Source organism: Sitophilus oryzae, unplaced genomic scaffold, assembly GCF_002938485.1.
Source record: "Sitophilus oryzae breed Bouriz unplaced genomic scaffold, Soryzae_2.0 scaffold_1974_pilon_pilon, whole genome shotgun sequence".
Classification (NCBI taxonomy): Eukaryota; Metazoa; Arthropoda; class Insecta; order Coleoptera; family Curculionidae; genus Sitophilus; species Sitophilus oryzae.
In genome coordinates, this window is record NW_022146695.1 from 941,985 (window position 1) to 960,943 (window position 18,959).

The 18,959-nt window shown below is 33.3% G+C and overlaps 1 protein-coding gene and 1 long non-coding RNA gene across 12 annotated transcripts in view; one reads left to right on the forward strand and one right to left on the reverse strand.

The window, feature by feature from the left end:
• Positions 1–18,959, forward strand: part of LOC115883629 (protein lap4) — a 175,156-nt gene that overhangs the window by 48,310 nt on the left and 107,887 nt on the right. For all 11 annotated transcript variants that reach the window (XR_004050415.1, XR_004050416.1, XM_030901989.1 and 8 more), the window contains exons 9-10: positions 325–472; positions 6,294–6,469. Coding sequence is in view for 9 of the 11 variants with exons in the window: in XM_030901989.1 (XP_030757849.1) it covers positions 325–472; positions 6,294–6,469 (324 nt within the window). In the remaining 2 variants the exon portion in view is untranslated. The remainder of the gene's footprint in view (positions 1–324; positions 473–6,293; positions 6,470–18,959) is intronic.
• LOC115883631 lies at positions 13,074–13,582 on the reverse strand. Its single transcript, XR_004050417.1, has 3 exons — positions 13,544–13,582; positions 13,286–13,488; positions 13,074–13,224 (listed from the first exon to the last, which is right to left on the reverse strand). It is a non-coding gene; the product is annotated as an uncharacterized LOC115883631 (long non-coding RNA).

The following is an 18,959-nucleotide window of genomic DNA, read 5'->3' on the forward strand; positions in this document are numbered from 1 at the left end:
GAGAGGCAAACATCAACTAAGGTACAAAGTCATAGTTAAAATGAAAATGACATTTTAAACGCATTTGTAGTTTTATTTAAAATCATCTGCAGTCTTAACTATTTTGGTACAAAGGATTTTTAGTTATACATCTTCACATATGTGACGTAAGGCAGTTGTAGGGATAAATTAACCACTTTATAAATAAAATGAAATGTAGAATTACTAATTCTGAAGAATACATGATCTGTTTTTATCGTTAACTTGGTTTAAACCTACAGAAAACTGGACATTTCAATTGAAAATATTCGCTTTATTCCTATAAGTATTTTTTTCCTGTGACAGACGCCTTTTGTACGTCAAAATACACCACACCCTCGGGAATTAAAAGCCAAAGCGCACAAACTGTTTGGTAAAAGTGGCAACGTTGCGCAGGAAGATTCAGATTCGCATCAGCATGATAGCATCATCAGTGTTACCACGAATTCCATAGGTAAGTAACTATACAGAGGCTTAAATAAGTGCAAAGATTTTCAAGACTATTAGATCTCGATAAAAGAAGCATATTTTTTCTTTACCGTTTTTCAAATAAGTCCAAAATAACCGAGTTATTTAACTATGAAAATTAAAAAAAATATATTTTTTTCTTAAATTTTGAGAACCAGTGGATCTTTTCTGGGTTTCTTTCTTGTAAATTCTACTACCATATATACCACCAATATATACCACCATACTACCACAGATTATACAGATTATAATCTTTGTTTTTTCTTTATTGTTTTTCGTGGTTCCAATTTTCGGAATCGGGCACTAGTTAGGTTACTAGTTTGGGCACATAGCACGCCCACTTATGGCCTCTAAAATTATGCACAGCGCCTGACCGGCACAGTTATTAGAGAGATATCGGGAAACCGAATAGCGTCATGCAGTATTTACGCCAAGGATTTACGCGTACCTTATCATGGTTACGATATGCGCGAGTCAATTTTTAACGCAACACCCGATAATAACGTTACGGCCTGACGTAATTTGCGGATCAATTACACCAAGCGTTATTTCTAAATAACGTTTAAAAATTGCTTAAATAGCCATGTGCGGGTATTTGACAACCGGAGCCGGCCGGCGAGATCTTTTATTTTAGGTTATGTTTGAATTGTTTTGAATTATTACTTTAGTTTTATTAGGTAATTTGATATTTAAGTAGCTGGGATTAGTTTTAATTAAATAAATATGGCCCAAAATATGGATTCCACCTCTTCCAATATTAAAGAACCTATAAAGAGGCTTAGGTTTACAGCAGATGACGACTTAGCCCTTTTAAGAGAATTTGTTGCTTGTTGCCCTAAACCCACTAGTAGATGTTGAACAGTAAAGCACTGGAAATAAGCACTTCGGCCCTTTAGTTTTAAAATACCTAGTAAACAAAACAATTTCAAAATTTTAAATTCAAAGTTAGGTTAAGTTTAAATAGCGGACGCGACGCGAACAGAATTCTTTCCGATCCGATAACTATAAATGAAGAGAGTTAATAGCACCTCACGTAAAGGAAATAACACCTGCCTTATTAACGTCCATGCACGCTATTTGGTTTAGCGATATCTCTCTATTACGCTGTTTATTGTTATTTTACACGAGTTTATTTTTGCGCACAGGAAATTTGACTCGTTTGCACATCGTCATAAAAAACAATTATTTTCGTACCACGAATTAGGGATAAGATTTTTATCTGTATACATATAGTATACTTAATCTGTGATACTACCAACGCCAGATTATCAAGAATTTACGTTTTTAACTAAAAACTAAAAAATATTCCAAAAATTAAAAAAAAATCAAATTTTCAAAAATAAAATTGCGAAAAAAACCTCATAGATATGTTTCTAGGGTCGAACAATAATACCCCTAAAATATATGCACTTATTTAAGACTCACCTTATATAACTAAAATACAAAGAATAAATAAAAGTGTGTTTGATATTTTAATGATTACTCTAGTCTTTCCTGTATGAAGATTTTAATATACTACATCTAAAAAATGACAGAAAAATAATTTCCTTTTGAAGTTTAGCGACAGACTACTGTCACTAATGCCATTATTTTTTTTGATATTAAATTATATTGATATAGACCGGATGAATCAAAAAAATTGTAAGAAATATGGGGAATTTAACCCTAGTTTTTGCGTATGTATAGAGGATGTTTGTAATATTCCGTCAATAATTCAATAATAAAAAAATCCATTTGGTGTGGCCTTTTTGGCACGCCTTATGAATATATTTTTTAGAATACTCCTACTGATGTCCTACTACTCGCAAAATGTCAGTATGAATTCTATAGAAAAGTAGTAATTGGTATATCAAGAGAATGTACAGGGTGAGTCAACGATAGAGTAAAGTCCATTATCTCATTTGTTTCGAGGTTTACAAAAAAATATTAAATATAGAAGTTATAGGGAAGGTTAAGATACACATTTTAAAATTATTCTTGTGGTGCTTGAAAAAAGTGTGGCGAATATAACATATGGTTTTTTAAATGCAACACCCTATTTTTTATTTTATTTTTAGATTCTGCGTAAAATTTCATAACTTTTTTATATTATAATGTTATATACCTAAAATTAATACTTTTTGTAATATTTCAATTTGTTTAAACAAATGTTAAATTGCAGTGTGGTAAAAAATTGTCAGTGGTGCCATTGTTTCTGAAGCGGGAGGACTAAAATTTGGTAGGAGAGTTTTATAGAGATGAAAAAAAATATATATTTGAAGATATTTTAGTTGAATGATACAGGGTGTTCAAAATATATTTATGAATTTCAACTACTTAAAATTAAAAAATCTGAAATTTTTTAAATGGGACACCCTATATATTATTATTTTTTCTGATAGATTTTACAAAACTCTTCAACTTTTATTAAGTATGTCATGTACCTATTTTTAATAGTTCGCGATTTATTCCAATTTTTTCTATTTTTACCCATATTTTTAATACAATTACCCTATAAAATCATAGTTGCCATGACAAAACAAACTATTTATTACTTATCTTTAACAAGTACCTTAACAATTAGTTATAATTGCTGGTATTTGTTAAAATTAATTAATTTACTGAAATAAATTAAAATCGCAGTCTCGAATTTCTTGGTGTATTTCTATATTATGAAAGATGACACTTGTATTTTCCGTCGGGGCGAATAGCCACAGATTAGGATAATACTAGACTTAATTGTTGCAGACTATACTGATATAGGAATTTTCTTTGACATACAGTAAAGTTTTTTTCTCGTAGTAATGCTGGTTTATAATTTATTTGGTAAAGCCAATATTACTACTGCCGCGAAACCGTCCCATTACACACTGAAGATATTTTTTAGATAATAATCTACATCTATTCTTATACTACTTAGCAAAGTACTATATAATATATAGTACTGAATCAAAAAATATGTTTTTCTTGGCTTGTTCGTGTGTATCAGTCATATTGACTAATTCATTTCAGGAAAATCTGTAACGATTATCTCTACCATTTATACTTATTACAACAAATTAAACTAAAATTTAAATTTTGTTCTTAACTTGCTTAATAGACAAGAAATTTTGATAATTATTACTTTTCGTCATGGCAACTATGATGTTATAGCGTAATTGTATTAAAAATATGGGTAAAAATAGAAAAAATTGGAATAAATCGGAAACTATTAAAAATAGGTATAAGACATACTTAATAAAAGTTGAAGAGTTTTGTAAAATCTATCACAAAAAATAATAATATATAGGGTGTACCATTTAAAAAATTTGAAATTTCTTAATTTTAAATAATTGAAATTCCTAAATATATTTTGAACACCCTGTAGTATCTAACTAAAATATCTTTACATAAGTCTTTTTCTATATCTCTATTAAATTCTCCTACCAAATTTTAGTTGTCCAACTTCAGAAACAATGCCATCACTGACATTTTTTTATCACACTGCAATCTAACATTTGTTTAAACAAGTTTAAATATTACAAAAATTATTAATTTTAGGTATATAACATTATCTATAAAAAAGTTATGGAATTTTACGCAGAATCTAAAAATAAAATAAAAAACAGGGTGTTGCATTTAAAAAAACATGTTATATTCGCCACACTTTTTTGAAGCACCCTGTATACTCTATAATAATTTTAAGATGTGTATCTTAACCGTCCCTATAACTTTTATATTTAATATTTTTTTGTAAACCTTGAAACAAATGAGATAATGGACTTTACTCTATCGTTGACTCACCCTGTACTTGTATTTAGAACAAAATTCATAGTCTCTGTTTTACATTAGTAATTCTGGTAAACTCAGGGAATATTACACTGAATAAAATATTAATCTAATATGTATAATTAATATGTATGTTGTTCATCCCCTCACTTTTAAGTAAATATAGTGACACACAGTGCAAATCAAAGTAGGGTAGGCAAAAACTGGCAAACAATAAAATAAAAATAGCATAAGTAATGAATTAAGTAATCAGTATAACTAGTTTTACTCTAAATTGGATGAAAAAAAAAGATTTGGCATCACTGTGCCGAACAGCTACCGATACCGACGAAATTAAATCACGCGTTAGGCTAAAAACATAGTGAAGCGACGAGTACAGCGGCGAGCAAGCAGCGCCACATCGCGTCCAAAACAAACCTGTGAAGACAAGTACGTGTGAACATAAGCTTTGTTCGGATTCTTGTTATTACCGATTCTGAACCGTCCTAGAACTCGGCAGCGCATGCGCAAATAAAATAACGTCTTCATATTTCCTTCTGCCCATACGCATCACAGTTCTAGGACGGTTCAGAATCGGTAATAAGAGAAACTCGAAGTAAGCTATAGTAAAGCGATCTGGGGGGGGGGGCTCGAGCGGTTAGATCGAGCGGCGAGATTGATTCAAATAATTTTGTTTACGTCGCTCTGTCGCACTGTAGAAAATTATAGATTCCCAAAAATTCATAGATTTACTATTTGTAAGAGAGATTTTATAGGATCAGAAAGATAGTAATCACCGATAGTAATAACCGGTTCATTTTAGATAAGTTATGAGATGAAGTAGCAACAAATTTTCATAAAGGTTATAAAACTTGCCACCCTTTCTCCGGTTTTTGAAAATTTTATGTAATCAAATGTTTGCGACATTACTGCCCATAATTTTAGCTACTGTTAACATTTTAAATTATCAATAAGCAAATAAAAACAATAAATTTGCACAAGCGCCTCGCTATTCCTCGCCACTCTACTATGTTTTAGCACCTCGAGGCTTGCTCGACGTGGTATCGCGCTGCTTGCTCGCCGCTCTCCTCGTCGCTTCACTATGTTCTTAGGCTTACTTACTTTACACAGACAATATAATTCAATAAGATATTTTATGATTTTTCCTGGAGTAGACAACGCCTTTTTGTCTACATTATATGCACGCCCCTGAGAACATGCAACATGCATGTTTAGTAACAGTCAACTATTCCTGGATAAAATCCACCAATATCAATTGTTCAGTAATGCTATACTTGCATATAAAGTTTTTTTTGTAAATAATATAATATTTGATCATCTATTGTCCCGTAAGTAGGGATTCAAATTTTCTGGATCCGGGTCCCGTTTTTTTGGAAATCCCAGGATAAAAACCTATAATCCTGGGATCCTGGGATTGACTATCAGAATGAGAAATTTAATCTAAAGAAATATTTAATAAAAATGCAGCTATACGTATATTAAAAAAAATGAGAAAAACTTTATTAAACTAGACAAAACAAAGTAGCATTCATATTTAGTAAGTAAAAAAATACAATTAATTCTTGTTGCTAAAAAATTAAGTATAGCAAACACGGAAATATAACTTTTAGTTATTGACGGGTTTGCTTAGTATAAATAAAATATGATCTTTGAAAGACTAAAGTGTATAAAGTTGAATCATTTTAGATTACTATTGTACATTGCACATGAACCACAAATGGATATTAGCCCAGCTGGTTATTCTTCTTTGCAGTTAATTTTTCCAATCTATCTACATGATATTTATTGTCTAAAATATCTTGGTTTAGTACATACCCATATCAAAGTTACCGCTATTGATCAAACCAAAACAATTTGCATAGTTAATCTATTATGTGGTGGAATAAAAGGCACTAAGAAAGTATTTTTGTATTCCTAACCTATTTATTGTTCTAGTGAAGATACTGTAGCACTTTTTATATACTAAATTTTATTATGGATTATTTTAAAACACACTTTTATTCATTTTGTACTAATATACCTTTGAATTGAAAATTTGAAGTGTATTATTTTATTTACAGACCCGCCAAGCGAACCTGTTAATGCGGTCATTACGCAGCAAGCGCCACTTGTCACAAAGGTGGCCACGCCCCCGCCTCCTGTCAAATACGAAGAAGAACCTCGCGTTCCTAGTGTGCTGGGAAACGGAAATGGACCGGAGAGTAGCGAGCCAAGTCAAGACGAAGATACCGATGATGTAAGTACATGGCATGGTTTATTAGAATAAAATAATAGTCTCCTATATTATACAGATTTTGATATCCAAAATTTGTAGTGTAAATCAGGATCACGTATAGATATAAGAAAAAAGTTTAGATTGGAAAGTGCTGATAAGGACAATGTAAATACTATTTGGCGTTATTCTTACAACAGTCGCTCTCTAAAGCTTTTGATAATTTCGGAGCGGTTCGGCTTTTTCTGGTATTATGTTGCCAAATATTGCGTATGCGCTCCAAAACAATTATAAGTGACAAGCCGAGCATTCCAATCTAGTAAACTTGTTTCCTTTATCTGTCCAATGTTATCATAGTTCATTTTCTTTTCATTTTAACATGTGCCGTTCATTAAATGAATCTTAAATGTACGGAAGGGTGTGCATGTCGTAAATTATACCATATATACAGGGTGGCCCATCGAAAACGTTCCGCAAGGCATAACGGCCAGGGTATTTTTTTTTTCAAAAAATCCAAAAATACGTTAATTTTGTTTGTGAGGGGGACAACTTTTGCCCCAAAAATGATTGCAAAATCTTCAACCCTCTAATCATCCCCCAACTTTTTTCAAATGGGAAGGGGGTCAAGTGGCGCCGCAATGAAAAGGGCTTTCTATTCTCTATATTTCCCCGCTTCGTTTTTAAAAATCGGTCGAGTCATTTTAAAAATATGAAGGATTGAAATTTGAAAAGTACTTTTTGCAAAAAAAAACGCATAAATCGAATTAATTAAAAAAAACTTATGTTATTAATGAAGCAAATGCTGAAAATGTTGCCCGCCAACCTCCAAACAGTAATACAAATTATTTTCAAACCGTTCTCGAACATTCTGAAGAACTTGCGGGGTCACTTCGCGACAAACATCAATAATTCGTCTTCGCAGGTCTTCTAATGAGGCGGATGGAGTGCTATATACTTTACTTTTTATGTGTCCCCATAGAAAAAAGTCTAAAGGAGTCAAGTCGGGTGACCGGGGAGGCCACTCAATTGCACCCCTTCGTTCTATCCACCGACCGGGAAAGTTATTGTTTAAATAATTACGCACATTTTGAGAGTAATGTGGAGGCGCACCGTCTTGTTGATATATTAGTTTCGCTTCAACGTATCCAGGATAGTCAGTAAATCCAAGTACATATCACCTGTTAGATTTCCAGGAAGAAAAAAAGGACCCACAATAGAATTTCCAAAAATACCAGCCCATACGTTCAATTTCTGAGTTTTGGGTGTGCACCTCATGAAAAACCCTGGGGTTCCAAAAAACCTTCGTTCACAGCCACATTTGTTGTCCTGAGGCCAGTACCGACAGTTGTGCCGATTAACTACACGTTCAAAAAGAAAGTACACTCGTCCGAAAAACACACATTAAATAGGAAATTATTATCATTCGCCACTCGTTCACTCATAGTTCCACAAAATTGCAAACGACGATCAAAATCGTCTTCGTTGAGTTCTTGTACCAACTGAATTTTGTACGGGTGGAACTTGTTTAATATCCTTTGGACACGTACGATTCACGCCGGTCTCATTGGCTTATTTTCTCTTACTCAGCGTACTATCCATGGCAACTTGGCCCAATACGAATACCTCCATAGCTTCATTTACTAAAGGATTTTCCCTCTACCTCTTTTTATTCATAACGGAACCAGTTTCGCCAAATTTTGCTACTAACTCGCGAACAATTTTGCCATAAAGATGTTTGCCAGGATGGCGAATTGAATATCTGCGCAACTCGATTGCCACATTCATTATTTTTAAAATAAAGTTCGATTATTTCTCTTTCTGCAAGTGCGTACACCATAATTATTAAAAAGTTTAACGATATTGAGAAGAACTTCAACCGCTTCAACGCACAAGTCACAGAACAGCTATCTAACAACTACCGAACCTGATCATTCAACCTTCTGGCAAGGGAAAAAATGCGTAAACATCTAGAAATAATAAGAAAAAACTGCAAATTGGTCCAAGGAATTTATCATTATCATTTACTCTGATAAATGTTTAAATAAACTTTTCAAATTTCAATCCTTCATATTTTCTCAATGACTCCACCGATTTTGAAAAACGAAGCGGGAAAGTATAGAGAATAGAATGCTCTTTTCATTGCGGTACCACTTGACCCCCTTCCCATTTGAAAAAAATTGGAGGATGACACCCCCGCTTAGAGGGTTGAAGATTTTGTAATCATTTTTGGGGCAAAAGTTGTTCCCCTCATAAACAAAATTGACTTGTTTTTGAATTTTCTGAAAAAGAAATTACCCTGGCCATTATGCCTTGCGGAACGTTTTCGATGGGCCACCCTGTATTTACAAAGGTTTAAATATCTAAAAAAGGTATTTTTTACAAAATTCGTACTGGTGACCGTCTGGAAACTCTGCCATGCTGTTGTTCCATGGCAAGAGTGTAAAATCTAGACACACACACACTGCTCACTCATCACTCACGCCGATTTGAGGCCGGATAAGATCGGATATCTCGTGAGTACGTGTCGATTTAGACACTCGCCAAATCGGTGGGCCATTGACAACGATATAGCCGAGAACCGCGGTTCGGATTCCGTGTAAACAAAGTAGACCCCATCCAGATTTGCCTTATGGCCGTACACGTTGCTCAATGCATATGCCAATATAGCTGGCCAGTGGAGTTGGCCCAAGCATTTGCGATCGATCCGTCTGTTGTCAGTTTTTATAAGACGCATCAGTTCTTGGTGCTGGTAAATTTCGGAAAAGGCCAATATCGACTTTGAAATTCAGCACAGAATTAGCAGCGCCTCAAGAGCATTCTGGAAATTAAAAAACAGGGTTTTCTACAATCATGACTTGAGCACAAAAACGAAACTTGCAGTGTACCGAGCAATAATAATTCCCACCATGTTATATGGATGCGAAACCCGAGTGCCGTACCGCCGACGCGACACATGAACGCATTAATCAAGTTGCAACAAAGACATCTTAGGCAATTCTTAAAAATCAAATGGTTCAATCATGTCTCAAACGTATCGGTTCATGAAAAAGCTAACTGCAAGAGTATTGAAGTCATGATTACAAAATCCCGCTAGTAAAGAGGCAACAAAGCAATGAGATTTTTGAATGTCCGGAATGCGGTAGACAGATAACATTACGTATCGGGCTTTTCAGTCACAGAAAAACTCACAAAAGAAAACGCCTTGCGTCACCATCTTCTGATGCGTGTCGAATACTCGTCGGCGAGTAATGGCAGTAGTAGTAGGCACTAGTAGGTGCTGGTAGATGCGCCAGCATATTGTCCAACGTGTAGAGGGTTTCTTTAGCAAAAGGGAAACGTTAGCTTAAAATACATTTTCTTTTTTATATCTGATGTCTAATAAAAATAGGCAGGGCCGTATTTTTAATAATATCTAAGCCATATATTTCTCTCAGCGATAAACATAAATATTTCTTTTCTAGTGTTGAATTAAAGCGCCGTTAGCTAAAGATAATATTGAAGGAAAATTTGCATCTTTGTATATAGATCGGACGATAGAACACAAGTAATAACTTGCTAATAACAGTTTGGAATAGGAAAACGGGCGTATCGGTTATAAATTATGGCACAAAGTAGGCGTTTAGGAAACAACAACGAAGTTCATCTCTTGTTCCTTGTACGGTACGAGGTATTATTCGCGATATTTATGGAAGCGTTGCTATGTCTCGGTTCTTAATTAATAATAAATATACAGGGCGGTCTAATTATTCTTTAACGGGACTTTTAAATTTCAATAACTGTTACCTAAATTGTAATTTACCCTGTATATAGCCTAATATTTGGTTAAAATAATCGTTGTATGTTAAACCAAATTAAAATTTGACCCGAAAAGTTATACAAGGTGAGACAAAATTAATATTGAACATTGGGCAGTTTTAAAAGTTTACTCCTTTATTTTAAATTGAACACCCAGTATATTATTCCGATAATCAAAGTCTCTCAAAGTCAGTGGTGTACCACTTTTTTCTCTAAAAAATCATGTAAACCCCGTATGGACGGCACTGTTTGAAATAAATAAAATTCTTTATACACCAAAAAAGATATTTTGATGCATAGAAGACGTGTATCGAGTTTTATAAAGATATCTCTAATAAAATCATAGTTATTAAGAAAATTTTACCACCCTGTATCTCAGAAATTAAGATGTTTAGGACATACAGGGTGGCGCCTCTCATACGCCGCGGAGGCTCCAATGAGAACGACAGTTTGTATTGAAATGAAATTTTGTGAGCATATAAGGGTTAACTGAAAGCATTTTATAAAAATGTACGTAATTATACAAGGTGTCCTCAAAAAAAGTTACACATCAAAGTTGTTTTTTCTATCGCAACCCTATATATTATTTGATTTTCCGATTCTAGGAAAAAATAAAGGTGAATTTTATTAAAGAAGGATATACCTAAAATCTAAAGATTTTGACATATTTCACATTTTGTGAAAATGAAGAGTAAATTTTAAATTTCAATAACAGCTACCTAATTTATTTGACTTTGTATAGACTGATATTTAATTGCAGTAACCATTGTATGTTAAAACAAATTGAAATTTGACCCGAAAAGTATACAGGGTGAGAAAAAATTAATATGGAACAATAGTCGCTTTTAAATGCAAGTTACTCCTTTATTTTAAATGGAACACCCAGTATATTTTTCCGGTGTTCAATGGGGAATTTATATAACTACAAAATATTATTAAGGTTGCCTACCCCTCAGACAAAGATTTTCCTAGATATTTTAATTTTTATGATTTTGCGTCAGTAGATCTTTATTATTTGAAGAAATCTAGGGTGGCTGTGTGATATACCTTTTTTAATTTAACAAAAATTAAAGATTGTAGAGTAAAATACTCATCGGTAATAAAAAGATACACGTTTAAAATATATTTTAAATATTACAGAATTAAAACTAGATATAAACCTATAATTATGTGACAAAAATTAGCTAGATGAAATCAAATGCTCAAAATGCTTCCTTTCCTTTTAACAAATGATTGTCTTTTCAAAAGGATCTTTTCATTTTAAAAGGCATATGTGGAGTTCTACCTCGAAAAGCAGCTACAATAATTTCTCTCATGTTGTCGACAAGCTGCGAGTTTTGTAACCACTGTCTTTAACATATCCCCATAAGAAAAACGAGCATTTAAATATTCTATTAATTGGTGAATGAACACTGCATTCACCAACTAATAGAATCATATCAATTCTCTCGTATGTAGGATAAGTTTGCATTTTCGGCAAATTCCTGAATTTTTTTTTGTTTTAACTGACACAGAATGGTAACTAGTTGTTAAAGTTGGACTAATTAGACAGCTATGTTGAAGTAACGGCAGATATATCACAGCCACCTAGATTTTATCAAATAATAAAGATCTACTCAGATCAAATCATGTAAATGAAAATATCTAGGAAAATCTTTGCTTGAGGGGTAGGCAGCCTTAATAATATTTTGAAGAGACATGAATTCTCCATTGAATCTCGGAATAATATACTGGGCGTTCCATTTAAAATAAAAGAGTAACATGCTTTTAAAGGTGACCAATGTTCAATATTAATTTTGTCTCACCCTGTACAAGTTTTTGGATCAAGTTTTAATTTAATTTAAAGTACAATAGTTAATTTAACTACATAGAAATTAATTCCACGCTGTGTTCGACATAATGTGGATCAACCTGCTCTCACTACCGGTTTCGGGGCCCTACCCCATCATCAGGTGAGCTTGGGTATTTCCACAATATGTCGAGCACAGCGCAGAGTATATAAACACGACTTGTCGTAAAGTAGCGGTAAGATATTAAGTCCCGCATCGCGAGATACCGGCCTGCGTTCAATGGTAGTACTTTCGTACCACCGAGGCACAACTATCGATAGTAAATAAAGGCTTTTTTCGGCTAGCCCAAATTATATAATGGAAAATAAATTTCTTGCAGTTTTTAGGTGTATAATAAAATTATATAAGAGTTTCTTGCCTTGAACTGCTAATATAGAAATTAATTCCACGCTGTGTTCGACATAATGTGGATCAACCTGCTCTCACTACCGGTTTCGGGGCCCTACCCCATCATCAGGTGAGCTTGGGTATTTCCACAATATGTCGAGCACAGCGCAGAGCATAGAGAAAGTTAATAGTTTAGAGAGTGGTGAATCGCGTGGTAAAATGTTGGGAGATTGCGCTTTTAGCGCCCTCTACTTGGCTACAGGTACAAACTATGAAAGAGCGGGAGATTTAAATTATTATTATACTTATTATTTTTAAGGCAATTAAAACTAAGAGTGCCCTTAACCAAAAACAGTGATATAAATGGAGATACCTACTCAAATTTTTTATATTATCATGATACTAAAGGATATAAATACAGCATTTATAATCCTTTTACACCTTTTTATTCAAAGTCTTACACGCTAATATAAAATTTGACTATCTCCATTTATTTCACTATTTTTGGTTAAGGGCACTCTTAATTTTAATTTTCCTTTTTTTATGGGAAAACGATTAAATGGGAAGAATTGAATGGGAATGGAAAGAATGACCAATTATTGTATTTTGTATTAATTTATAATACCCCTATTCTACTAATATCTAGCTACATTGTACTTACAGTTAAATAGCTACATAGTACTAGTTATATACATATTTACAGTTTTATGCTGGCTATTATTTCTTTTCATCGTGCTATCAATTGATTCGCTCCGACTTGAGTACTATACCTCGAGATGGCTCCAGGAATTATTTACCTTTACAGGCCTAGAATATGAAGATTCACAGTAGAATTTTTGGTTTTACTGCCTATTCGAAACAAACCTACCCCCCTACATCAAGGGACATACAATTATGCCTTGTTCTCGGCCATGATATTCCTTCCATTCTATATCCAACATCCAACTTAGCACACCTTCTGGTTCACAACAGGGCCTAGACTGGTCGGATGACATTTTAACAGAATAGCCCTTGATATCTCTTTCACACTTTTATTTAATAATTAAATAGGAGGGCTGGATGGTATAATTTCTAGAAAGAATAGCCTGTGAAATAAAAACTTCTGCATGGACATTACCTTTCTTACCTTTGTCTGCTATTTTTTAATAAAAAACAACTGTTTAGTTGCAGAAAAATAAAATTAACAATCAAAAATTTCTTAAAAATGATCAAGCCTTGTACTACGCCGCGTGCCGCTTTTTGAACAAACAACAAACAAAAGAATGAGGTTAGCGGCGTTGCCAATGTCAATTTTCTAAACTACCCAAAAATCTAAATTAAATTCGCCAATTTGGGGAGAAAAATGTCCCGATTCACCAAAAATTCCCCATATGATTATTTTAACAAAAAAAAAATTTAATAAAAATACAATATTTATTATATATGTTAGAGAGATTAAACTGTAAATTACCTCCTTGTTTTTTAATCCCTTCCCTAGTAGTCATTAAATAATTTGAGGTCACTAAATTTTCTTTCAACTGAAGCATTTGCAAAGGGAAGCACAAGTAAAAAGCAGATTATAATTTTTAATAGTTGGGAAAGATATATCGTCCCGCTCCGTTTTTAAAGCTAAAAATTTTACGCCATTTTCAATCAGCAATAAAATGTTGAAACTCCCCTTATTTTCGCCTCCTATTGCTAAAATCCCCACAAAACTCCCAATCGGCTCCAGATTCCCCAAAATTTGGGGAATTCCCCACAAATTGGCAACGCTGGAGGTTAGCGTGTTCTTTCTGAATATGCTAAGACTAACGGACTAGTGTCGAAACACAGATAGCTAGATGGACGTATTTCGGCACTTGCGTCGATGCGCTACAGGTACATTTGCCTGCGCGTCGTATGTCTTCTGGCAGTCTTTTAATTTTTCTGTTTGTCTATGGCGCAGAGTATATAAACACAACTTGTAAAGTAGCGGTAAGATATTAAGTCCCGCATCGCGAGACAGCGGCCTGCGTGCAATGGTAGTACTTTCGTACCACCGAGGCACAACTATCGATAGTAAATAAAGGCTTTTTTCGGCTAGCCCAAATTATATAATGGAAAATAAATTTCTTGCAGTTTTTAGGTATATAATAAAACAACACAAACACTTACAAAAAACACAACTTTGATATGTAACTTTTTTTGGGGACAGCCTGTAGAACTCCCTATATTTTTAAAAAGTGTTCAATACAAACTGTCGTTTTCTTTGGAGCCTCCGCGGCGTATGAGAGGCGTCACCCTGTACATATGAAGTTTTTCTATTAGAATAGGTCTATGAATCATCCCCTTAAATATTAGAATGTCATTAAGGAACACCCTGTATTTAACGTAAAATGCACCATTCAAAAAATCTATATATAGAGTACATAGTTCCATAATAACAACGTCCTTTCTTCTAGCGTTCGAGAAGCAGTTCAACCTGCTCGACAATAATTTGCTCGCCTTCTAACTGTACTCCTCGGCTATTTTTGCGCCGAGCTTTTACCACAAAGAGAGGTAAAAAAGACCGTCCATCGAGCTGCGAAGCTGCGGAGGCTTGTTAGATGCCTTAACGGCATCTCAAATCGTTCTTTCCTCTTTAAATTATTCATGGGAAATAATTTAGACCTAGCGCACAAAAAAACGATATAAACCGACAATTTCTACTTTTAATTAAATTAATTGAGGCGTTCGGAGTAAAATATGCAACAAAGATGCTATTCAGGTTTAAAAATATTAGACTGGGTCGTCTAAGAAACATGAAGGATTTTTTTTGGTATGGTTATATCAGTTTTCTGAAAAATGTCATCAAGTCAATATTTTTTTGTTCCTTGAAAATATCAATAAGTATATCATTAATTATTTATGTTTTCCTACTGCTAAAGCTATGAAAAAAGTATGTTCAGGCTGTCCTAGTTTCGTGTGTTTTACAGGGTTTCTTCGTTTATATGTAGAGGTACAACGCTACATTTTTCATATCACTGTTGTGTCAGTGTGCTATTTTTTTATGAAACTAAAGATACTACACACATATTTATCCCAGCCCATTGTTGCATTTGAAATTATGACCCAACCTCATATTTTTTTTTAATGGGATACCCCGTCTTATTTTTTTATTATATTTGCTTTATTATGAGCTTTCTAAAAATATAATATACTTTATACTTATTTCCTTAAACAAGGTAAAAAAATGCGTTATTCAACTTTTTAATATACATATAAGGCCGGTTTAAATTAGTTAATTAAAACAATCTAATCATTTATTCGACGTCAAATTTTGGTTATTTGGTTATTGGCTATTCCACGCTCTGTGTGTGAAATTATTGCACAAGTGTATCAAAAGTATGAATATAATTGATTGACATCGTGTTACCTAAAAGTTCATTTTCAAATTATCTAGTTAATTAAATAAAATAACAGATTAGGGTGTACTATATGTATACAGATAAAAATATTGTCCCTAATTTGTGTTACGAAAATTGTTTTTTATGACGATGAGCAAACGAGTAAAATTTCCTGATGTGCGCAAAACTAAACTCGCGTTTAAACAGCGTAATAACTGGGCCGCACAGTGGAACGAGCTTATGGGAGCGGTTGGACATTAGGTTTTTTACTACTTTCAATCTGGAAAACTTAAAATTATATATATATATATATATATATATATATATATATATATATATATATATATAATGTAATATTATGTAAAGAGGGACGTCTTAAATTATAACAAAAAATTGTTGCCTTACATAACTTAAACCATGTATAGGGCGCCCTAAAAATATGGTGTGTTTTACCAAAACCAATTTTTTTAAAGCCCATAACTTTGCTTCATTGTTATCAAATTTTTTCGTTTTCAGTTTTTTTGGAGTGAAGGAACTTTGAGTTTTATTAGAAAAAATATTTTTAGTAGATTAATAATTTATTATATAGGGTGGTCAACAAAAATGAGCCTTTGAAAATTGTTCATTACTCAAACATTTTTGGTCCGATTTTATTATTTGTGGTAATTTTGGAAAGCCAATGCTTTGAAATATACAAATTTAATGTCAAAATTGATATTTCATAAAAATTGAAGATGACGAACAATTTTAAAAATTAGGTACTTTTAAGTTTGTATTTTAATAAACGCAGTTTTAGATAAAGTTAATGTTTTCTGGACAAAATAATGTTAAAAAATAATGGTTTAGCATGTTTTTCTTTTCGTTTTTGAATATTTCAGCCAAGTGATAACCATATTAAATTACTGCATATTTGAAAATTATTTGAACGACTAGCATTATTTCTTAATGTCAGGGTAAATGTCAAATAAGGCGTGCGGGAAAGTATCACTTTACGCATTTGTTAGGAAAATAACTATAGTAAAGTGATAGAACACTAATTTCTCATTAAAAAGTCCTATTTGAGAATTATTTTTTTAATAGTTCTGCTTATAATAATAAAAACCGTAGATGTATCCTAATGGAGGGGGGTGCAATGATTTGGATATAATCTACTAATATACGATTTAGGATAGTACCTAATAATAATATCGGAATAACAATATATTTTTAAAGCCAGACTTGTTCAACCTATGTAAATTACTTAAAAGCCCCTTGGAAATAGTATCCATCGTATAGTTCAAATTTTGTTTTTTTTCAAAAAACGGCAAATTGGGGCAACTTTTTTATATATGTTTATAATAAGGGTATAATGGTCTACTATATGCCGGTATTCTTTTTATGGTACCTTGCGGCACTTACTTCATATTTCTTGATGATTAGATCTATAATAAAAATTCAAAACTTTTTATTCAAAAATATATAGTGGGTGATTGATGAGATGTATGTACAAAATTTTGCCAAAAATTCATTCACAAGAACGAGTTAAATTAAAAAAATAATATTTTTTAAAAAACCTACCGCAGCTTGGGCAATAAAAAAATCAAATTGTGGTAATATTTTCAACATGAATTAGCATTTTTGAAAACGGTTAATTTTAAACCTTTGTAAAAACGACAAAATACATTTTTGTTTTCTAAAAATCAGTTTTTAAGAGAGGACTGATATTTGTTTTTGAAACTACCATATTCAGTTTTCCATTTTCCCAAAAAAAATTTTAGCCCCATGTCCAACATTTAACATGGACTCGTTCCATTGTGGGCCGGTCAGGCGCTGTGCATAATTTTAGAGGCCATAAGTGGGCGTGCTATGTGCGCAAACTAGTAACCTAACTAGTACGCGACTCCGAAAATTGGAACCACGAAAAACAATGCTTTTGACGATAAGTTTATAATCTGTATAACCTGTGATAATACTCTTTTTAAGCTATTGGTTGATTTATGTTAAAAAGTTGAATAATGCATTTTTACCTTATTTATGAATATAAGTATAGAGTATATTATACAGGGTGGCCCATCGAAAACGTTCCGCAAGGCATAACGGCCAGGGTATTTATTTTTTCAAAAAATCCAAAAACACGTCAATTTTGTTTGTGAGGGGGACAACTTTTGCCCTAAAAATGATTGCAAAATCTCCAACCCTCTAAGCGAGGGTGTCATCCCCCAACTTTTTTCAAATGGGAAGGGGGGTCAAGTTGCGCCGCCATGAAAAGGGCTTTCTATTCTCTATATTTCCCCGCTTCGTTTTTAAAAATCGGTCGTGTCATTTTGAAAATATGAAGGATTGAAATTTGAAAAGTATTTTTTGCAAAAAAACGCATAAATTGAATTAATTTAAAAAAACTTACCTAATTAATGAAGCAAATGCTGAAAATGTTGCCCGCCAACCTCCATACAGTAATACAAATTATTTTCAAACCGTTCGAACATTCTGAAGAACTTGCGGGGTCACTTCGCGACAAACATCAATAATTCGTCTTCGCTGGTCTTCTAATGAGGCGGGTGGAGTGCTATACACTTTACTTTTTATGTGTACCCATAGAAAAACGTCTAAAGGAGTCAAGTCGGGTGACCGGGGAGGCCACTCAACTGCACCCCTTCGTCCTATCCACCGACCGGGAAAGTTATTGTTTAAATAATTACTCAACGTTCCGCTTCAACGTATCCAGTATTGTTCTCTATGATGTCAGTTAGGTTAGAAATTATTATCATTCGCCACTCGTTCACTCATAGTTTCACAAAATTGCAAACGACGATCAAAATCGTCTTCGTTGAGTTCTTGTACCAACTGAATTTTGTACGGGTGGAACTTGTGTTTTTTTAATATCCTTTGAACACTTGTACGATTCACGCCGGTCTTATTGGCTAATTTTCTTGTACTCAGCGTGCTATCCATGGCAACTTCGCCCAATACGAATACCTCCATAGCTTCATTTACTACAGGATTTTGCCTTTGCCTCTTTTTATTCATAACGGAACCAGTTTCGCAAAATTTTGCTACTAACTCGCGAACAATTTTGCCATAAACGTGTTTGTCAGGATGGCGTTCATTGAATATCTGCGCAGCCCGATTGCCACATTCATTATTTTTAAAATAAAGTTCGATTATTTCCACTCTTTCTGCAAGTGAGTACACCATAATTGTTAAAAAGTTTAACGATAT